General features: G+C 33.4%; 2 protein-coding genes across 6 annotated transcripts in view; one reads left to right on the top strand and one right to left on the bottom strand.

The window, feature by feature from the left end:
- LOC145243406 (ragulator complex protein LAMTOR5-like) overlaps positions 1-9679 on the top strand; it is a 78140-nt gene extending 68461 nt beyond the window's left edge. The window contains exons 2-4 of the mRNA XM_080106261.1: positions 1225-1286; positions 7469-7583; positions 9299-9679. Coding sequence (XP_079962387.1) covers positions 1225-1286; positions 7469-7583; positions 9299-9374 — 253 coding nt within the window. The 3' untranslated portion in view covers positions 9375-9679. The remainder of the gene's footprint in view (positions 1-1224; positions 1287-7468; positions 7584-9298) is intronic.
- Positions 9680-10774: 1095 nt separating this feature from the next.
- Positions 10775-24365, bottom strand: part of LOC145243404 (uncharacterized) — a 302808-nt gene continuing 289217 nt past the window's right edge. For all 5 annotated transcript variants that reach the window (XM_080106260.1, XM_080106258.1, XM_080106259.1 and 2 more), the window contains 3 exons: positions 22660-22743; positions 17168-17305; positions 10775-11621 (listed from right to left, as the gene is read on the bottom strand). In XM_080106260.1, coding sequence (XP_079962386.1) covers positions 11359-11621; positions 17168-17305; positions 22660-22743 — 485 coding nt within the window. In that variant the 3' untranslated portion in view covers positions 10775-11358. The remainder of the gene's footprint in view (positions 11622-17167; positions 17306-22659; positions 22744-24365) is intronic.

A 24365-nucleotide genomic window follows, 5' to 3' on the forward strand; every position in this document is an offset into this window, starting at 1 on the left:
GCTCTTTACATATTTTACATATATCCCCCAATCCTTGCTATCCAGCATGAGAACCTCTGCCTTAAAAAAAAAAAATAGCACAATTAGTAGATATTCTTTCTAAATTCTTAAACTAACATCCTTAGGTTTCTAATATACAATGTAACCCGGATATAAGAGATTTATTGTCCTGCCCTTACAACTGTCTTATATCTGTTTTTTTTTTTTGTTTTAAATATCCAGGTTACCCTGTACATTATGGCCTTTTGCCCAAGATCAAAGTGTAGTATCTGTTCTTCAGATGCGGCACTTCCATTTCTCGTTCTCTTTCAGTGGAGGAGAAATCCTTCACGACTGAGACAATTTTTATTTTTGTACCTTTTCTCCACGTTAAAAAACGACCCTGGTGTCTAACTCTGTCCTGTGGGGAGGCATGGTAAATAGGTACATTAACACAGGCTCTAATTTGGGACCAGAGAAAATCTCTCTTATATCCGTGTTCTTATATTCGGGTCACACTGTACATCTCCATCTCCATGTGTTTAGTTAAAATTTTGGTTTATAAGAAAACGAGTAAAGCTGTTTGAACCAAGTCCTTGTATTTTTGTTGTCCATTCCTATAATGATTGATTCATGGTTGATTGTTAATCATCTAAATCGCTAACTCCATTATGAGTTAATCAATGTTGACAAATAAACATTTTTAGATGTTCACTGTGGTAACCAAACTAGTGCATATGGAAGACAGATATGGTTGCTTTTGAAGTAAGACTTTATTAATTTAAAAAATAATGTCAGCTAAACATAATTTTTAGTGAAAATGATGTCCCACTGATGTGAATTGTGGCTCTTTTTGAGAGTAGAGTAGAATCCTGGGATATGGCATTAAAAATTAGTAACAAAATACAGTACAATATATAATGCACATGTGTATAATCAAATAACATAAATTTGCTCTTTCGGGGAGGGATCCAGCCCTTGGGATGCCAGTCCAAAACTTGGAGTGTCCTGTTTGTGTTTACTTTTTTTCTTTAAACATTTTTTCCTATTACTTTTTTGCTATTACTTTTTCTGTCTTATTTTCTTTTCATTTTTCTCTTTTTCATTATTTTTCTTTTTCTTTTCTCTTTATTTTTTTGTATTTTTATTTGTTTTGTCTTTTTAATCGTTTTGTCTTCCATTCCATTCTGTTTTTTTTTTTCTCTATTTTACTTATGAATTGTTTCATTTGGTTCATCTTTTCAGGGGTAAAGTTCCTGAAGTCACTGGTGCCATATGTACGGATCAACATGGTCTTTCTCTTGGAGGTATTATCTTCTGCTTATTCTTATCACTTACAAAACTAGAAAAACATCACTTTTCAGAAAGTTTTTTTCTTTTCTATTTAAACTTCAAAAATATCTAAATATTAATTTGCTTGTCCATACATCCAGTTTCACAAAAAATCCATGATCATCACAAACATTAATCAATGAAAAACAAATTACCTCCCTTTACAGTCATATAGTTAAAAATCATTAAAATCATTTCGTCTTCAAAAATTTAAAAAGAAAAACATGGCTGTCTGTTTACGGTTTCAAAATGGCTATTTTATAATTTAAAAAAAAATCATGTTGAAAGGAGACTGTAGGGTTGGGTTTTTTTTTGTTTTTTTTTTACTTTAAAATCAACCGAAGTAAAATGGATGAAATTATGATGCATATGGTTCAAACTGTTATTGAAAATTATACCACAAACAAAACACATATACCCATAAATACAAATATGCATACACATGCAGCATCATCCTCACATTCATGAGGCATGTGTGAGGTGCCTTCAATAAGTTTCCAGACATTTTCATAGAGCACTTTTATTGATAGTATGCACATGAAACCTTAGTCCTCTTCGAAGTAATCTCCTCTGGCTGCAATGCACTTGTACCGTTTCAATTTCTGGAAGTCCCCATGACAGTCTTTTTGTATGAGTCTGTCAATGACTCTTGTCACAGCCTCTTTCATCTCCTCAATTGTTTCATAATAACAGCCTCTAAGATTTTCTTTGAGCTTAGGGAATAACCAAAAATCACAGGGACTATAGGGAGAGTGAGGAACTGTCTCGATGCTCATCTTAGTCAAATAGTCTGTGACAAGGATGGAGTTGTGGACTGGTACATTCGCACAAATCTTCCACATCTTCAATTCCTCACAAATAATTGTGTGTACAGTTCCCACATTTACATCAAGACAGTTCTTATCCATGAAATTCTTAATTTGGCCAATCAGCTCTGGTGTTCTGACTCCTTCCACACATCTCATCATCTCTCACAGACTTCCTACCTTCCTTGAATCTCTTATGCCACTCAAAAACTGATGCTCAATTCATGCAAAATGGCCCAAAAGCAGTCTGAAGCATTCCATAAGTTTCTGTAGCATTTTTTCCAAGTTTAAAACATAATTTTATTGCAGATAGTTGTCCAGCTGTGACAATCGGGCTTTAGTAGGATGTATTACAATTTCTGCTGTAGCTGTTCATTTTAACTTGAAATCATAAAAATTGACCAGTCATCTCATAAGGTGTATAGCAATAACATACTGAATTTTCAAGAGTCTACAACAATTTTAAATATGAGGGGTGTGCAATAAGTAATGCCCCTGACCCACTTCCAGTTGTCTGATCTAGCTGAAATTTTGCATGTGCAATGAGTTATATCTCTACGGGTTATGTGGCAAATTACAGCTCTGAACTAATTGTTTTACAGGTGTTTGAACTGAGTCAGGTGTGAAATGGAACCTGTTAAATGTCGAGCAGTGATCCGTTTTTGTATTTGAAAGGACGCACATCACAGGAGACTTTTGATGAAATGAAAGAAACTTATGGTGATTGGTGATAATGCCCCATCATATGGCCTTGTAAAATGCTGGCATCGTGAATTCAAACATGGCCGGAAGTCTGTGGAAACAGTTCCCAGATCTGGTTGTCCTCCCCCCTTCTGCCATTGATGAGGCATCTGTCCATCGTTGAGGCTGCCATTTTGGAAGATTGACGCATTACTATTTGCTAAATAGTCCAAGATGTCAAGATTAGTACAGGGTCTGTGGAAACTAAAATTCATGACCATTTGCATATGCATAAGGTGTCTGCCAGATGGATTCCCAGATTGCTCACACCATTCCAGAAGCAAGAATTCATTGAGTGTTCGAGGAGTCAAAGTTTTTCAAAAGACTGATTACACAGGATGAAACCTGGGTCCATCACTATGATCCAGAGACCAAAGCTCAGTCAATGCAGTGGAAGCACTTGGACTCACCACCTCCAAAGAAGGCAAGGGTGCAGCCCTCCGCTGGCAAGGTCATGCTCACAGTCTTCTGGAACCAGGACAGAGTAGTGATGACAGATTTCCTGGCAAAGGGTACCACAATTACAGGAGCCTATTATGCTTCACTTTTGAGGAAATTAAGGGAAGCTATCAAAATCAAGAGGCGGGGCAAGATCAGCAAAGGTACCCTCCTCCTGCAGGGCAACGCTCCGGTCCACAACTCGCATGTTGTCAGATCAGAAGCACGGGCGTGTGGTTATGAAATCTACCCCATCCTCCCTACTCTCCTGACCTTGCACCCTCTGACTTTCACCTCTTCCCAGCCATGAAGTTGTTTTTGAAAGGAAAGCATTTCCCATATGCTGCAGCCTTGATTTCTGAAGTCACGTCGTGGTTGGAGGACCAACCTGGGGTGTTCTACAAAAACGGTCTCCAGAGCTGCATCAAACGATGAGAGAAATGTATAACTCTGGGTGGTTCCTATGTAGAGAAAGACTAATAACTGTGCCAAGTTTCGTTGCTCTACTGCTATGGGAAGTGGGTCATGGGCATTATTTATTGCACGCCCCTCGTACCTGTAGAAAAAAGTTTGGAAACTCATATGTATAATGCGCATATCCAAGGGTCATAACAAATATGTATCCGTTATGACATTCAACATAGGCAGTGCAACTTGGTAGAATAAATCTCATTAAAAACATCTGACAGATAGTCTAATATTTTGCATTCTATAGAATATGACATAACAATTTTCATTTAAAGGTCGACTATATACTTAGATTGAGAAGTGTCGATAGATCTGCATATTCACAATTAATCACGAGTGTTGAATATATAAAAATAATTCATATTAACAACAGATGAATATGAATGTCACTCTGAAGCTGTCCCTGCCTTATGTCAGTCGCTGATTGGTTGATTGGTCAGTCAAATCAGTTTTCAGTTTTTGTTTTATGTCTATTTTTTTTTTAATTTTTACCCAGAAATGGAGACGATTGAGTTTTGATTGAGTTTTGATTGTGTTTTTGCGATCATAATATCCAAATTCAGTTGGGTGGGTCAAAGAAAGATAACAGCAGACCTTTTGTTGAATATGAAAGTCTCATCTCATCTTAAAAATAGTCATTGGTAATCAGGCTTGTGGGTCAGTAAAAATGAATTCGCAGGTCGGATCCAGCCCAGGAGGCTATAGGTTGCCAACCCCTGCCCTCCATGAATCAATAATTGCCTTGTAGCAATCTAATCTAGTTTGTAAAATAAGTACCTGAAGATATCCAGGAGGGGAAATACCAGGGTTAAGGTCTTAAAGTTTTCAGAATTTCCTAGTCCAGTCCAATATTGATTATTGAACTTTCCTCAGGATCCCAAATGCCCCTAAATCAAGCTAATTTAACTATGTTAATGATATGGATAATGAAAATCCTGTTTTGAACCCATTTTAGCCCCACATTGTTTCATCATTACCAATGGTGGGAGGAGGGGGTCTAAAATAGCCATTTTCAGAGAAAAATAAGACAATAATTTGTGTTCACTCTCAAATTGTGTTACCCTGAAAGATGGCTTTCAAGTCTTGCAGTGGATCATACTGAGTCCTTTTCAGTAATTTCAGGAGTCAAAAACAACCATACTTTTGGAAGGCAACCAAATGCTGATTTTTACATAATGTGCACTGGAGATTGCATCCCTATATGAATTGACAATCAAAGAAAGTTTTGAAAAAAGTTCAAACAAGATGAATGAAGAATATGCCAGAGGAAAAAATCCTTGAGTTTATTTACTCTCAAGTGATGTGCATCATGAGTTCGGACTGTGTGATCAAACTTTTTTCATATTGTACACAACTTTGTGTACTTTGATGTTATGTACATAAGATATGGATTTGATCACTCCAGTAATGGATAGTTAACATCTTCAACATGCTTGTTGCCATCACATTTCTAAGGTATTCTAAATAGTTCCAAATGTCCTTATTGTTGGTCTCTAACCATTCCCCATAATACCACACCAAACTCTTTTAATCAATTTAGTACCCTGATGTATGGTTCCGTGTAAAGTGTGGTTAGCCCAAGGAAACATTTTTTTTTTTTAAATATTAATCATTCTTTCCTGCTCATACTTTTCTGTATTTATTTTCCGAGTACAGGAAACTATGCATAAGATAATGCTTGGCTGTTTATGCAGTTTTAACATGTTATCATTGTTCTTTATTGGACGGTTTGCTAATAGTGGGTCAGATTGCTGAAACAATCTTTCACTTGGTGATACAAGCAGTAAAATTAAGGTTTGCTTCTGCAGCCATCTTGAATTTTCTGATGGCTAACATTCTTTTCTTAAAATGTATGTTCTGAACGTCATTTGTGCTAATTTTGGTGCTTGTATCACTAAGTGAAAGATTCTTATGGAATATTGAGATAACCTGCCCCACTATAAGTCAATCATCAATGACAGGGATCAGTTCATCAGAGTAGAAGCTATGGCTTTGTTTTCCTTCTGTTCATGTATCATCTTTCCCTCCATAGAGTTTACATGGTCCAAGTACACACCAGTTCCTTTTTTTATTTATTTTTTTATTTTTTAAGTGATTTCTCTTGCATCACCTTTTTGCTTGAAAAAAGATGGTCACAATCAGCTCTTTCAACCTATGTTTTGAAATCAATATAAAACCGACACATCTTTAAATACCATGATGTATCATTTATGTATGACTAGCCTGGATGCTCAGTGTTGCTTGTGTGTTTGGAGATGGGTGTTGAGCAAAAAAAAAAAAAAAAAAGTGGTAGTAGGCAGACAGGCTCAAACCCATACCGTGAGGCAGGAAAAGAATGTGAAAAAAAAAAAAAACATGACGTCTTTGCTATTGTACTCATCACCAAACTGGAATGACATAGGTTTAAATTAAGGATAGACAATCGAAAAGAGGGGATGACTTTTGGAAATTTCGGCAAAAAAAGTGATCCCTCCCTGTAGAAAAGTGCCCAGTTGAGGGTGAAGGAATTAATGTTTTTAGCCAATTTTTCGATATTTGTTGTTCGAAAGGTCGAGCTTCAAAACGATACCGATCTTGTGAAAATCCATCGCCTCTGTCAAATGTTTTAGGTATACATATATACATTTAAACAGGCAGGTGAGATTTATATTATAGATGCTTATGCAATGTTGGTTAAAACTTATTTCAATTCTCATTTAGCGGTTCTTTCTTGTGAACATATGTCCATCTCTCAATCTTAAGCCAAACCTAAAATATCCCAATTTTAATGATTTAGGACCGTAATGCCTAAATATGGAAATGCTGCACCAGATACCTGAAAATGAAAAAATTAAAAAAAAAATTTTTTTTTTTTAATTTATTTATTTTTGCAGTGCATTCGCCTCGACCATAGCTTTCAAACGTGCCTTCATACAATGTCATACCATAATTTTTCATTGATTTATGCCCAAATTACCAAAAAATAGCATTTTGGGCCCACTGTGTCTCAGTGTTGATTCAACTACTCTCTAATATTTTTTAATGTATCTGTGAGAATTTAGAGAAAGGGTTATTCTTTTCTTCAGCATCACAATCAAATTTGCATGTGCCTGTACACAACAAAAACACAAATGGCAAAGTAAGTCTCTTTACTTCTGCATAATAATTTAGGAACATACATGTGTCTGGAACATTTTGTGGTATTGAATGCTTAAATTTAAATTGGCAATAACATTAATTTTGTCTTTTATAGATTGGTTTCGTTTCAATAATTTCAAGTAGTGAATAGGAATTTCGAAACAATAGTAAGAATACAACTACTACTACTACTACTACAAATAATAATATAGAAGTAAAAAGACTCATTATTTTTTTTTATGTAAGAAAAATCTTAATAGGTAACAGTCTATCAGCTTTCAACTAAAATCAGAACAGAATAAACACAAAGAATATACACATAACCCATCGAATCACAACTTGATAGGTTATGTGTATGCTAAGTATCTTTTTAAATTTTACTTTTATTCTAATCTTTCCAGTGTGGGGAGCCATTGTCAGTTTGAAAAATTACAATTTAGATTTTATAGTATACATATTGCACTTTTTTTTTTTTTTTTTTTCTCCTACAAAAAAAAAAAAAAAGTGCAATGCATTAGAATATTTCATTTTCAAAAAAAAGTTCATATGCATTAGAATATTTCAACAAAAGGGTTCTTTTATTTCAGTTGTAGGTAACCTGTCCACTTGCCATGCTGGTTTGATAGCTTCTTTAGCAGAATGTGGCCGTTCTTTACGACAAGATACGCAACCTCCAGTCATCACCATGGAATCTGAAAGGGGGTGAGTAAAATCTTTCTCTTTAACTTAAAAAATATTTTTCATCATCACTGAGTTCTTTACAGCATTATATGTTGTAAATTCAATTTATTATTATTAATTCAATGCATGCCAGCATGTTTATCTGATGATAAACTGACGATGAGGATTAACTTATAACAAAGTTGGATCGCATATGGATTCCTTACACTTTTACAGTCTTCTCTATAATTCGGCATGATCACATCGACATACTGGTTCTTGGTAGATCACCAAAGTTAAGCAACATAGAGCCTGCCCAGTACCAGATGGGTGACCATTTGGGAATACTAGGCACTGTATGTAGGAGGATGCCTATACTTCCGGCAGCTTCTGCATATCACCTGGCCTCCAACTGTCTTGACCATGTCCTGCCGCTGGATTATGCTGAGAGAGTGAGGCTGCCTCTGCACAGACCAGCTTCACTTTAAACATACTTCCGGCATGGCTCCTCTATTATTCCTAGGATATTTTGTCTTGTATGAATCTCTCTCGTCTAGAGATGGTATCTTACTTTTTGATACCTTTGTATTAATTGCCAATAAATATTATAAATAAAAAACTTTTACAGACTTGATAAGTGATTTGTTTTCCTTTTCATTGTTCTTATTTTTGCTTAAAAGTTCATGAAAATCGCTCCAGACAAAGCATAAAACCACTTGGATGGTAATATTTAATGCTACTAAGACTAAGCTGCTTTCCTTTTCACAATTGTGAGAAACCTTCTTGACCACTGATTGTCATGATTAATAATACTCTACCTGTGTATGCCTCACTCAAATTTTCACCGGCAACATGAATAAGAACAAATGATGAGATTGCCAAGGCTGCTGCAAAGAAGGTAGGCTTCCTCTATGGTACTAGAAAATTATTCTCACCAAAGAGCATTCTATATCTTTACAAAGCTACTATTTGCCTACACATGGAGTATTGTTGCTACATCTGTCTCTCCCTCTTAGTCCAAAATAAAAAAATAAAAAGTCATGAATCTATTAGGTCTCACACTATGAATCAAACCGCAACTCCTGTCTCATCATCACTATGTTGCATTTATGTGCCTGTTTTACAAGTACTTTAATGGAATGTGCTCCGATAAACTCATAGCACTTGTGCCTACTCGATGTAAATACTTTCAACAAATCTGACAAGCAGCAAAATATTACCCCTTCACTGTAGAGGTCTATAGATGCTGGAAGGCCTTCTACTTAATTAGTTTTTTTTTTTTTCCTATACACTGCTAATTCTCTCCCTGTCTTCTGCTTCCTTGACTGTACTAACATGCAGAAATTTACATGTAATGTGAACAAACACCTCGCTGCTCAACTCTTTACATAGCGTTTTAGTAGACGTGGTCTCAAATAGTAGCCTTTTATGTCCAAGTGGCAATATGCCTTGTTTGGGATGAATAAGAATAAACTTTTTTTTTTTTTTTAATAACGTTTGAACATTTTTTTTTTTCATTCTGATAATTTTGACTGAAACGTTTTGTGCTTTTGGAAATTGTATTTGTTATGGGGGGGGGCAAATTGATACATGGTTTTTAGTTGAAAATTTTGATAAAGTGATTGCAATTTGTTTCTCTTTCTTTTACATTTTATAATGAATGATAACAGAAATTATTGGAACAAAAAAAATGCTACTAATTTACAACTTATATTTTTTTAATATATTTTCACTTTTTTTTTTTATTTTTCTCGCAGGCAAATCTTAATGTTAAAGAATGCTGAAAATATCTCTTTTGGAATCATGAAGACAGCTCCACCCAGTTGGCACTAAGTTATCCTACCCCCCCCCACACTCCAGCAAAGTTATTTTAATAAAATTCCTTTTTCTTATCAAACAATAAAAATGTCCATTTTTTTTTTTTTTTTTTTTTTTTTTCTTCTTATTTTAAATAAAAAACAGGACTTAAAGAAAATTGTCAGCTTTCAATGTTGTATAACAGCTTTTGCCAATTGCTGTCATCAATTTCTGACACCAAACAAAAATGCTGACCATCTTTTATCCTTTTTTAACCTAATGACGATTGAAACATTTCATGTAAATAATGTACATTCTCAATAAATATGAATACAAGCTTTTATTGTTTTCTTTATTCTTGATATTTTAGCCAGTTTTATTATTTAGTAGCCAACCTGTCTTGTTTTTTTCTTTTTACACAAACTTTGTAAAAAAAATAAATAAAGCTACTCATGTTGGTAAATTATAATTAAAAAAAAAAATATCTAATACTTGCTTTTGTACCGTCAACTTCACTGTAGAAGTCTTTAAAGGCCAAAAATCTTTTTACTCAGGTAGCATCTTTCCTCTGACTGCTTACTTTTGGAATTCCCTTTAAGCTCTCTTTTTCTCAGAAGCTATCAACATGCAAGAATTGAAATGTAATGTGAACAAACACCTCACTGTCAAACTCTCCACTCGGGTTTACTCATCAGAAATTTGGCCCCTATCAACATAAACCCTTATTTGCGGTGATTAAAAAGAAAAAAAAGAATTTCTTTGATTTTTGTCCAGCATTTCCCCAAAGAAAAAAATAAAATCTGTATTATGTATATACCCATGAGAACAAAAAGATCATATTCCAAAAATCACATGAATTGATCAAGTTTTATTTTTATGACAAAATCAAATTTTATGAATATCTAGAGTGATTGCTGACATTAAAAAAGGAGTCCAAAACAAAGAGAAAACTAAAAAATAATTCATACTCATTAGATTTATTGTAATGCCTACGAATTCTCATGAATTGCTAAAAAAAAATTATTTTCTTTATAAAAATAAAACTACTTGATTAATTTGTGATTTTTGGTATGTATGTTTGCTTTGTCACAGGTATGTACATCATACAGATTTTTCTTTTCTTTTTTTAATACAGGGATAATTCTGGACAAAAACCAAATTTCTAAAAATAATGTTAGTAGAATATCTTTACTTTTTAGAGTTTTGTATCTTTTTTTCTGATATAATTGAAGATTATGCTGTGGAATTTGGAAAGTAAAACTAAACTTTGTGATGTTGATGTCTAATGAAAAACGTTTCTCCAAAATGTAGATCTAAATGGAATGTTTGCCCTGTGGTTTCGTATTAAAGGTTCGCAATGTAAAATGATCCCTGCTCTTAAAATTTAAAAAAAAAAAAAAATTAAACTACAATTGCAGAATAAGGCACACAGATAATTTTAATTATATTTGTAATCTCATTTTATTTCATTTCATTACTACAATGAATTTAAAATTCAGCTGTGAAACGTGAAATCACTAATTCATAAAAAAACAAACTCGTGTTGGATGATTTGTAACGAAATAAGTGTTGCAAATGTTGCCATATCATTTGATTGTAAAATAAAAAAGTGTTAAGTTTTCTCATTTGCCTTTTGTTATTTTTTCTTTGTAAAGTGACTTCATATACTTTATAAAGGTTAATTTCGATTTACTTGAAGAAATACTCCTCTCACACACTGTATTATTTCCTCAGTATAATTAAATTCTGATATCACTTGAAAATGTTTGTTTTAAAATCTTTATAGAAATTTATTTGCTCATGCTTTTGCGTCTTCATTTCTTTGTCTGTAAGATTGCTGTTTGCATTCAGAAATTACATTTTAGAACTTAGTTTCTAAAACTTCTTTTCAAACTTTGTATTAAATAAATTATTTATGGTAAGAAAACTTTTTATCTTATGCATTTTAAAACGTTTGTTTCTGTTTCTATTTTTTCTTTGGGATTTGAGAGAGACTCCACACACACACACATTTTACCTTTTAATTTTTTGATTTATTTTTATCCAGTTTTTGTTTTCTTCTCTTTGAACTTGACCCCCAAATTTCATGTGGGCTCTCCGTACGTAAATCCAAAAGGATATCTTCTTGGCTGCTGTCATCAAATGATGCTTGGAGTTTAGACGCGTTGTTGGTTTTCCGCTGATACAACATTTTCTTGGATCTGTTTACTGCGGACTTGGGTCGAGGTGGATGAAACTTCCTCTCCAGAAATTGGCTCGTGTCCTGCAGAAGTTGATTCACAACTAGAAAAAGAAAAAAAAAGTATATAAAAACAATACTTTTTAACTTACATATGATTCTTCAAGCATTCCTGAATCCTCAAAAAAAAAAAAAAAAATGGAACATCTTTTACAAACATTTTTAATGCTTTTATTCAACCAAAAGTTTTGTCTAAAGTGGATTAGCAGGATTTTAAATTATATAATATCTGATAGTTTGACTTCATGCTTCATTTACTTTTTCCAAAAATAAGTATAAGTCTATGCTTTGCTATTACTAACAATAGTATGGCTCTTATTTAAAATATGCTTTTATTAGTGACTAGCATTTCAGCCCGGCGTTGCCCGGGTGTATAGATATGTATGTTGAGCAAAAAAAAAAAAAAAAGTGGTAGTAGGAAGCAGGCTCAAACCCGTACCGCAAAGGAGGAAAAGAACGGCGAAACAAACCTGACGTCTTCGCGGTTACGACCACTGCCAAACGTGAAGTGACTTATGTTTACATTAAGGCTACACAATCGAAAGGAGAGCTTGTCTTTTAAAATATCGGTGAAAAAAACGACCCCCCCCCTGTTGAAAAGTGCCTAGTTGAAGGTTAAGATGTTAATGTTTTTAGCCAAATTTTCGATAATTGTCGTATCAAAGGTTGAACTTCAAAACGATACTGATCTTGGTAAAATCCGTCGCCTCTGTCGAAAGTTTTGGCAGACATGCAAACATACATTTATATATTGGTAACTAAAAATTTTCGACTCAAATTGATAAAAAAGCTTGCCCTATCTCTGAATATCCTTTATATGAAATTTCAAATGTTTAGACCAGAAATTGTCTGAGTAATTAGGTAGAGATCGTAGAGGTCAAATTTTTTTAAACTTTGACCCCTTAAAATTTATTGTTTTGGGCTCAAATCAAATTATTAAGTTGCATCCATGTCCAAGAAACCTATATCTAAAATTTCTAGTGTGTAGACCCAAAATTATCAGAGGAGTTTGGTAGAGTTCTCAAAGGTCAAATCGTTGAACTTTGACCCCTTAACAGTCAAATTTCTGGCCGAAAACTGATCACATCGATTTTCCCAAATCTCAGTACCCTGTATATCAAATTTCGAGTCTGTTGACTGAAAATTAACAGTTATTGTGAAGGAAAATGTACACAGACACTTTCACTTTTATAGATATATAGATATTTATCCAACGACGTCTGTGGGGAGATATACTGTTGGTCAGAAATTATTTTAAATATAGTCATGCTTAAAAATTTTGGGCATGAAAAAAAAAATGTTAAAAGAAAAAAATAACATTTGTAATATGTGGTCAATAAAAGCAAAAACTGTTAGTGAGGTGGTGTTTTCTTTAAAAAAAAAAAAAAAACTATAATGCGACAAACAACTATAACAAATTAAAATAAATTCATTTATTATATAAAGGGCAAATATCTGGGTATTTGTATGTACGCTAAAAACTTATCTGCATCAAAGCGACACAAAGTGGTACTGTTAGAAAGAGCGACCTCTGGGATACATAATATTGAAAAAAAAAGAAAGTCGTCAATTATTTTGTGTAGAAATGTCATTTAGTTTGAAGGGAGAGCGCAGGTAAAAACCTTGCTTTTGACACTGTTTGCAAATCGTGCATGCGTGGACTGTCATTTTGTTTTTTTATTTTTAAAAACTATAAATGTGCAACATGATATCATTTGTGTCCTCGTGGTCCCATCGATAATGCATTCGCTTATTAACTAAAGTGATGCGAGTTAATGGCCAGCACACTTTTCTTTTTTTTTTTTTTTTTTTTTTTTTTTTTTTTCTTCTGACTACTGGCACCAAAGTCTCATTTTTTTTTTTCTTTTAAAATCAAAATTTCTTATTTAAGCAGATTTTACGACCGGGCAATGCCCCGCTAGTTTATTTTAAATGTTAAAAATACCAGCTTTTTTTTAACACATTCACATTCTAACATATTTCAGTTATATGAACCTAACAGGTACTTACCCATGGTGACTATGAATAAAATCAAAGGAAAATTTCAATGGTGACAATTCTGTGAAAAATTTAACCCTTATTGAAACTTAAATGTTCTGTTAAGATATCTATTTCTATAACATATATTGAATCCTGCCATACTAATGAGTCGCAGTAATTCTTGTTAATTTTTTGCTAGATATTGTGACTCCCGAATGGCATTAGATTACCCGATAGAACGAGGAAACAAAAGATAATGCTGCAGTATGTTACAATGCTATGGAAATGGGTGTTTTCAATGGCAGAGAAATGTTATTGATAGATATTTGGAACAATAATATTTACAAGGTTCTGTGATGATAAAATAGGAATAGAATTTTAGTTTAGCAAAACAATAACACTGACCTGGTTACGTGACGTAAGATAACAAAATTCAGTAAAGGGCAGACAGGAGTCAAACGAGACTGACTAGAGATTGATTTGGAAGAGATTTTGTCTTTGCAATCCATGGAGGCATCGATTGGACCAACTAAGCAACTTGGCAAACTCCAAGAAAGCATGAATAAAGAACTGGAATAAAACTTGGTGTTATAGCGTTTCTTTCAGAGGAAAAGTATATCGACAACAGTGGCTATGAAGAAGGTCCGTTTCTCTTTTGTCTGGGCCAGGCAGACAAAGATGTTTATTCATCTTGGTTACAAGAAAGTATCTAAAATGTATTTCTCCTGTTTTGTAAACTGTCCAGTTAAATCTGTATATACACCCGCATACACAAAAGGACATTAGATGAGGTGGCCTAGTAACATACAGACATGGATATAACATATGTTTGAGATCGTGTGCACATAAAAAGACTTGGTTACATAGACAGACACTATAAAACTTGACACACACATATAACATATATACACACGTTATATATCTGGCTATATAACATTTTTAACATATTTCTCCTTTGACTGCCCTTTCTTCTTGAGAATTCTTATGGCACCATTTGAACTAATAATTGTCTATCAGAAGGTTGTTTTCATGGAATGCTTGAAAAACAGGATGTTTATGGAGGAAATTAGATAAGAATGAATGACCCCTCCCTACAAAAAAAAAGGGGTGAGGGAAACCCATTCATTAAATTGTTTTCTTGACTAAAATTCCTTAGAAGAAATCCATATATTTTCAGATTTTATCTAGTTAGAACTATTAACAGGAAGACCTGGTGTTGCTCGGGATTGAATGCCGATCACTATGTATCTTTTCACTATGCTCGTAACTAGGACTATGACAATAGCATATTCTTTTCATTGTTTTGACTCTCGAGTATATATCCGACACAGTTAGACACAGTTAATCAACCGAAAACCACATCACTCTATGCAAAAGCATATAAGATATCAACGTATACACACTTGAGAGTCAAAACAATGAAAAGAATATGCTGTTGTCCTAGCCCTAGTCATAACACAATATTACTTTATTTTTATTTTTATTTTTACTGATCTTTCCTCCCGTTTCAACCCCTAATATAACCAGAAGCTAAAATATTGAGAAAATCTCTGAATTAGTGTCTGATACTTATGGTTTAAATTTCATTAAAATTGTAAAGATGCATATTTAAAGTTTTTAAGGGAGTTGTGTCCCCTGTTCATCACTTAAAGGTGAGCGTATGTAGATAGTCAGCATATAGAGAGTAACACAGAAATTTAGGACCACTTCCATTGTCTTTTCCAAAAAAAGTTTATACATATGATTTAAATTTCATAAAAATGGGATATATTTCAAGTTTTAAGAGGGTTATGCCACCATAGTTCCCTTAGGGGCGCATTTGGAGATTTGTGAAAACTTCTATTATATTCCTCTATAAATTTTACATAAGAATACAATTTCAGATTTCATGTAGATTCTCTAACCTTTCTTTCTATAAGAAGCACACAAACATCACATGTACACTACATTGAATTATATAAACAGAGAGAGATTTACTGTTGGGTATATAAGTGACTATTCAAATCCTTATATATAGTGAATTATACATTAAGAGAGAGAGAAAACTATCTCTTTGCACTACTAATATAGTGATGGCAGTGCCAAAATATAGATTTCTGGTATAGTTTGGTCATTAAGTTATTAATTGAATAAAACTATAACAAGTTTTGTTCAGGTAAAACCGTGGATGATGATAATTTGGGACAATGCATTTTGGGATCTCTCTCTCTCTCTCTCTCTCTCTCTCTCTCTCTCTCTCTCTCTCTCTCTCTCTCTCTCTCTCACACACACACACACACACACACACATGTACACACATGTTTGCTTACTACAATTTGGTCTTGCCCAGAATTTTCCCTATATCAAAAAAACATAAAAAATAAAGAAAAATCTGTAGTATATACGATCCTATGACGAAACAGAAACATCATTTTCCAAAAATCACGTATATTGATCAAGTAGTTTTTATTTTTATAAAGAAAATCATTTTTAGGCGATTAATGGGAATTTGTAGGCATTATAACAAGTCACACACACATGAATTACCCGACTTATCTTCCTTTGTTTCTTGAGATTGCTTTCAAAGTGGCGGGCAAAACAGTCATTCCTTTGTTACTCAAAAAATTGGATTTTTCTTATTTAAAAATAAAACTACTTCATCAATTTACGTGAGGTTTTTTTTTTACATATATTTTATTTTGTTACAGATACGTACATTATACAAATATTTATTTTTTAGTTTTGAGTTGTTAATATAGGCGAATTCTTGACGAGAACTATTTAATTCTTTAAAGATTATAAATAAAGTGTATAATTGGAGTCACCGTTTAAAACAAAATAATTTAGTAAAAGAAAAACGGCACCATCAGATTACTTAATAAATGTTCACAAATACTCAGATTTTTTTTCCTAGAAAAAACAAATAAGTTAGAACTCTTCCCAAATCGCTATATAATATCTTAGATATGAAAGTGTCCCCTCTCCCCAAATTTCATCTGAATGAGGACAGAGGATTAAGGGAGTGTGATACTATCAACGTTCATCACCACCACCACCACCACCACTACCACCACCACCCAGCAAAAAAAAAAAAAAAAAAAAAGCGAGGAAAAACTATATCAAGAAAAAGTAAAAAGTTTATCATCAGAACGGAAGTGAACTTAGCAGAAAGTCAATGGAGAGGAAGTTGTTCACTAAGGTGCACAAAAGAAAGCTGAAACAGAATTGTTTAATGATTGGGATGACAATAGATGTCAATATATTTAGAGTTAATTTACAGACAGTTTTATGTTTGTGATAATTGAGAAGACTGGATAGTTGGCGGATCGGAGGTCCTCCTCCACCACCCATCCATCCCGAGAAAGATCATAGATTGGAGTCGAAGCCAGGCGAGAGTAGATTGGGCTGAAAAGAAAATTACTGGGGACCAACGCGGCCAGACAGCTAGCGATGGACAATGTTTGGGGTTAATTTTTCTATGTTACGTAACAGTATCATACAGACACGGCCAGAGCTTAACTGATTTACATCAGGTACGCATGCGTCGCATTTTATGGTAGCACAATCACAAAAGTAATCATTGGGTCAGAGGAGGAGAGGGGAGAGTCTTATTTAAAACGTGTTTACTTACATTCAGAATCGTTTTCCATTTGACAATAATTGCAGTTTTTGTTCTTCCTTTGAAAGATTTCATGAATCGTATGATGCAGAAAGGCTGCAAACGTTTGATAATTAGGCGCACAATATCTACCTTGCCATACCAGATTCCCTGTAAAAAGAGAAGAAGAAAAAAATACTTGAAACAAATCTGCTCAATTATTGGATTGTGCACTTATTTATTTCCTTGCATTGTCTAGGTGTCAGATATGTTTAACAAATTTATTTTTATACATTTTTTTTTTACTTGAAAATCATCAATTATCAAGGCCTAAAGGCCATTTGAGCATAATGGTTAATGACTGTAAGGTGGTAGTGTAGTAATCGTTAATCATGTAAATTGGGTAGAATTTGGATTATTTATGGGGACGGCTCAACAAGAATTTATTCACATTGGATTTGAAGGCTACCATGTCGTATTCAACTGGAAAGCAGACCAGTGGAACAACGTTCCAAAGGCAGGCAGTTCTGGGAAAGAAGCTTTGTTCATGCAATCTACGTTCAGATTTAAGCACAGATAGAGAGTGGGGGAAATCATATATAATGGTTACAACTAGTCGAGTGTTTTTTTACTCTTATAATAAAGCGCAATGTGTGTGTATGTGTGTGTATATTTCTCTCTTTTCCCTCTCTCTCGCTCAATTTTTTTTATTTTGTTCTAGCTGGGGATGGGGCACCTTACTGGATGCTATATATTCACCAGTAATCTCATATATTCCAACCAAGTGACATTTTTATGATGCTAACCGTTCTTTTAAGTGCAATCGTTTGTATCTCTATTGCACTTGGTTCACCGAGTAAATTTACCAGGTAGTTTTTTTAATTTCTTTTTGATGAGTCTGGCTGCTCTTATAATTACTGGAATGATGGAGATCTTCCTAAGATTCCAGTTTCTTTTCATGTCATACATAAGACCTTGGTATTTTGTTATCTTTTTCCTTTTAGCTCTGTTTAACCCAGCATCACTGGAGACACTAACTTTTCTTCCTTGTCCCATATGACTATGTCAGGTTTAATAGATCCGTTTTCTAGGTACGTAACTGTAGGGATTGCATAGTCATAGTGGATGATGTATGACTTATTTCCGACTGCTTTTTCCGGGATATGTTCCCACGATTTGTTGCCATTCTGGATATTCAACTTTTTACAGATAGTTAAATGGAAATATTCACATACTCCTTTGTGTCAGATTGTATAGTAGTTGTCCCCCAGAACCACCACTCTACTTCTGTGTGGCAGAACTTGCGTTTGTTGTCATTGCTGAGATCATTCATCTCATTAAAAGCATTGTTCATCAACCCTTGATCTTCGGCAGCCATATGTCTCGTAATTAGCAAACATTAGCAAAGTTAGAAAACTACTTGATATTGTGACCTTGCAGGTCAGTAACAATCAAGACAGACACAGTGGTATAATTAACAAAAAGTGTATTAACAAAAGTATGTCACAGAAGTATACATCATGATTCTGGGGCCATAACTGCCACAAATTGCAGTATTTGCTATTTACCAATCAGCCGGTGGATACTAGAAAGCTGATTGGCTAACTAAAAACTCAATAGAAGATGCGTATATAAAAACGCGAGACAACCACAAAATTCTCGCCTAAGCCTGAAGAATCCTAGAGTGGATGAAACGCGGAATATTCTGTGTAGTTTAATCGCCATATATATTTTATAACTTACTATATATATATATATATATATATATATATATATATATATATATATATATGCACATAAAATCATATTTCATATACAGATACATACCAATATATATTTTTATGCATACAAAATACATCTGAATATATATACTGAGTGTTGAGACAGTTAATCAGAATCAAAAATTGGAAAAATCAAGTTTTTGGAGTATTAGAATCTGAAAACTTTATGCCTACTTTCCAATGCTAAAATGATTCTTGTTGCAGCATTTTTGGTAAAATGAGAAGGGTATGATTACAAAAAATTAGAAGCTTCTATTAATACACAGGGGTGATACGAGCTGACCAATCAAATGGGACGATGCTTTGTTATCGACCAATTAGAAACTGAAATCATGCCATAAAACATAATGGATCTTTTCCAATTCACCTTTGCACATAATTTTTCATGTTCACACGAAAAGGAATTTTTCGTCTGCAAACTTTTACAATTCAAAGCTTCTACGGATTGGCTATCTAACACAAAACTATTCTTTGTCAACAAACTTTTACGATTCTTTGGATTTATGTGGCCATTTTGTTTGGAACAACATTTCTCTTCTTTTCTGAAACAAAAATGACTTACAACTCTAAAATTCTTTTCATAGAGATCATTTTCCATTGCTAGTATTAATGATAAAACGATGAATGTTTATCGATTTTTAAACTACCAAATAAAACTGAAATTTATAGATTGCCCCCCCACCCCACCCAAAAATAAAAAGGTGTATTTTTATGCTCCTATTTACTTGCCTTTCCACGAGGGCAGAGTTAGATACAAGGTCGGTTTTTAATGTGGGGAAAATCCAGCTCCCCAAAAATGGGCACTCTGGATAGGAACAAAAATGAAAATTGTCTCAATCATGGAGGATTTCTCCTCTACTAACAAGTAAAAAAAAAAAAAAAAAAAAAAAGGTGATCAAGAAATTAGAGTCTCTGACACCTAATTTCTTAAAGTAAGAAATAGCAGAGATCAAGTTACAACGATTTGATGATAATGTTATACTACAAACAGATAAAGTTAATGCTACTATGGTGATGAGAAAGGTGGACTATTTCCGTCAACTTGGCAGGTTTAACAGTATCCGGTGATTACAGTAACATAAGAATCCAACCCTGAAAACAGAGAGGAAGTTTTCATAAATGTTCAGCATGAACAAGCCTCTTCTGCCACCTGCAAAATACAGATAACTTGTTCAGAATTACAGCAAACTATCATACCTATATGGCCTTCCTAAGTTTTATGAAGATGGTTTTTACATAAATGCCCGTTGTCAGCGGCAACGTTCAGCATGTCATTTATTGAGCCAATTCATGGTGGATATAATTCTATTCATTCATGTGGCTCAAGAAATGGAAACAGTCTACCTCTGTGTATCGAAATTTCACAAGTTTCCAAGTTCAAAAAGATGTACTCGAAGTAGGTCGGAGCTTATAAACAACCCAGATGAGAATAGTAGTCTGAATAATCCAAATTATCAATGCTCATCTCAAAAACTCCATTATTCTAATGCAAACATGCACAGTGCTGCATGTTTGGTGGCATGCACAGGTGCATGCTGCAGATGCATCTATGCATTCCACAAAACACACAACACAAAAAAATGGATTGGTATTTTTGAAATATGGATATGAGATTCCATGCTGTGAGTGTGAGTTACTTGCTGCTCCAGATATGAGACCCATCACATATTTCAAACAGTAAATTCATAACTCTGTTGTAAAAGCACCCAACTACAGTTCGTGTTTTCAAAATTTTGTAAAAGAGAAAACTAATAAAAACAAAAACATTTATCTGTACTTATATAAAAAAGGCCCCTTGTGTGTGTTTGTGTGTGTTTGTTCCCTATGAACTCTGAAACGGCTTGTTCAATTTTTTTTAAATTTCACGCAAGTGTACTTTATGTGTCTGGAAAGATAGGTTTTGCATCGGAATGGCTCCGATAAGTATCGATAATCGAAAAATCCAATTAAAGAAGGAGAAGTTCAATTTTAACCAAAGTTAACACCTTTATATATCCTAACATCATAAGTACATTTGAGAAGTTTTATCAACGCACAACTAGGACGATCCAGCATATAACATCTTTAAGTATTTATTCATAATGTTTGGTTTCGTTGTTTTGTTTTATGGCATATCAAGGCTTTTAAAGTTATTTAATGTTGAATCAAATCATTCTGGAAAAAAGTTTTTATTTTTAAAGTTTTTTATGTCTTCAAATATCTATTCAAGGCGTTTAGTTTGGTGGTTCTGTAGAGAAAAATTGTCGTTTTTGGCTTTGTAAAACATGATGAGTATTGCAAAGGGAAAGAAAAAAAATCAATTACATCAATGTTTGATGCATTTTAGGTCAGGAAGCCGGTATCTTCAGAAAGCCTAATCTGGTAGCATCAGACATTGGTAGGTAAGGACAGGAATATTAATAAATGGTCGATATAATCCCTTTTGAGTCAACAAACTTAAATGTTGGTACTGGAATTTTAAAATGTCTTTGGACGAAACTTCCTCAAAAAGCCTCTCTCTCTCTCTCTCTCTCTCTCTCTCTCTCTCGCACGCGCATTCTATCTTTCTCTCCCTGTCTCTCCGCTTTATAAACATTATTGACAGTCCTCTTCATCCATTGCTCCAATTCTCTCTCTCTCTCTCTCTCTCTCTCTCTCTCTCTCTCTCTCTCTCTCTCTCTCTCTCTCTCTCTCTCTCTCTCTGTATATATATCTTATTAATAATTTTTAACCAAAATTTTTATATATTCAAATATATCAAAATTCGGCAGTTGCTCATATACCAATAAAATTTAAGCCCAAATAAATTGACTCAATTAGTAAGCTTCAAGATTATCAGTTTTTATAATCGAGCATTCATACATTGTGAAAATCAAGACAATAAAGATCAAAATAAGAGCATCAAGTTGTGTATTTTCATATATATATATATATATATATATATATATATATATATATATATATATATAGACTTAAATTTCATTGGTATATGAGCAATTACCGAATTTTGATATATTTGAATATATTAAATTTTTTGGTTTTATATATATATATATATATATATATATATATATATATATATATATATATATACTAGCATGGAGACCCGACGTTGCCCGGGATTGAATGATGATCAACAAATATTTCACACTCGTATATTTTTATTGTCATCTTTAAGATTATATAACATTAAGAAATTTATGTGCGGAGTTTGAATCTACAGACCACGACATGCAAAAAAAAAAAAAAACAACAAAAAAAAAACACATAAATTTTCAAGTCTTATAAAATTCTTTGCAGCTAATGAAAAAAAAAAATTAAAAATTTATGTAAGGATTTTGAACCGACAGACCACGTTATGCAAAAAACAAAAAACAAAAAAAACACACAATCAACTTACCCACAGTAGAATTTTCACGGCCCGTCATTCTATCATTGTTGCTAAGTGACATCATGGAAAAAATGGCTTCACCAGTGATAGGTAAATGTAAATAACGGTTACGATTATCGATTATCTGTATTTATCGGGGGTATTCTGAGACAAAACTTAACCAAGATAATTCACACTAAAATTCTGTAAATTTAAAAGAAAATCTGTTCAGCCATTTCGGAGTCCATAAGGAACGAACTCACACACAGAAAGTTGCATTTATATAATTGTATATATATATATATATATTTCCTTTCGTAGACGAATGTCACATATGTTATTTAAAGCTTGCTTAGTTTGCAGCCAAAGAAGATGAAGATAAATAAATTACTTACCATCAACATCAAGAATAAGAAATGTTGGAACTTCTTCAATGCCAAGCAATATTTTGAAGTCTGCACTTGTAGAATTTCTTTCTTCTGATCATAAAAAAAAAAAATTAAATTAAACAAATATTTCAAAAGAAAGGAAACAATGTTTCTGAATTTTTGAGATGAGGATTGTTAATTCGTATTATTTTTATTATTCAGACTACTCTTCTAATGCATCCCTATGCATTAAATAAGGAGGTTGGAATTCTGCACCGATTCCCGAATTCGACAAGATACACCTAAAGAGGTCGGAATTTACATCAACCGAAACATTGTTAAAATAACACCCAAGATGAGAACATGAACAAAAAACACTCGCATATATATATACAACTAGCAGATGTACTCGTAGTTGCTCGATATTAAATGTAATGTTAAATTCCTTTAAAATAAATGAAGTAAAAGAAAAGAACGGAAAGAAACTGAGGCATATGCAGGCGAGTATTATGTTGTTTTTTTCGAAATAGTTCACTTCTTTAAAAAAAAAAAACAAAAAAAAAAACTTGAGTTGAGATCGAAACCAAAACCTAAAGACAGTGAATCAAGTACGATAACCATTAAGCCAGCTTGCCACAATCTTAAAGAAATGTTTTCAAACCTACTTCTTCTTAACATAAGGAAGCTGTCATGTGAACGATTTGCACATACGCAATCATGAAACAGTTGACAAACAGATGAAAATCCGATGACACCCCAGTACCAATTTTTAAATTTTTACCTCTTAGCAGCCCTTTTTCCGGGTGAAAACCGATTAAAAAGTTTTCCACATACCTAAATACCCTAAATACTAAATTTCAAGTCTGTAGATTAAAAATTTGTTGAGTATATAGGTTGAGAGTTGTCCTCACACACACACACACACACACATTCTCACTGTTATAGATATATAGATAACATGAAAATCAATGTTTCAAACATTAAAAGCTAATTTATTGTTTTATATATCTTGTATGTTAAGTAAAGTTAGTCTTTTACCTTACATTGGTGTTTGATAGATTTGGTTACAACAAAAAGACACAGTTCAGTTAGTGATTTATTTCACATATTTGTCTATTCTGTTGGAAAACAGATTTTTTTTACTCTTGATTGCTTCTTTACATTTTAACATTTGTAGTCTTGCTTGTTATTTAAAAAAATGTATTTTTTAATTACTCATACATGATGGAAGTTGGAGGAGTTTTCACTCTCACACTCAGATTAACTACTACTGCTGCTCCTCGTACACCGGGAGAACATTTTGTAACACATATACTTCTGTAGTACCGGCTGTATCCTGGCATTTGTTTCCAGTCGTCCTGTACATACACTTCACTTGCCACTGGTATTTAATAATGTCGACTCAGGAGAGGTGTGGTTGGAGATTGCGCACCTCCTGCCACAAAAATTTCACACGCAAGCACCCCTTCGTGGATATCCATAGTTTGTCAAAGACCGAAGGACCCTATCCGCTGTATTATTATTCCCTATTTCAATCTCGTAGTTTTTAATTGTGATTTAAATACCCTATATTTTCATAAAAAATATGATATGCTCTCTCTCAATGCATAATTTTTTTTCGTTTGAATAATCGCTCTGTTCTGTAATCTCTTTTACCAGATTATCAGAAAAATAAATAAACAAACAAAAAACAAACCAACAAAAATTGACACACTTCCTGCCTTCTTTATCCA

This window comes from Euprymna scolopes, chromosome 22, assembly GCF_053919585.1.
Source record: "Euprymna scolopes isolate OS-2025 chromosome 22, ASM5391958v1, whole genome shotgun sequence".
In the NCBI taxonomy this organism is placed as follows: domain Eukaryota; kingdom Metazoa; phylum Mollusca; class Cephalopoda; order Sepiida; family Sepiolidae; genus Euprymna; species Euprymna scolopes.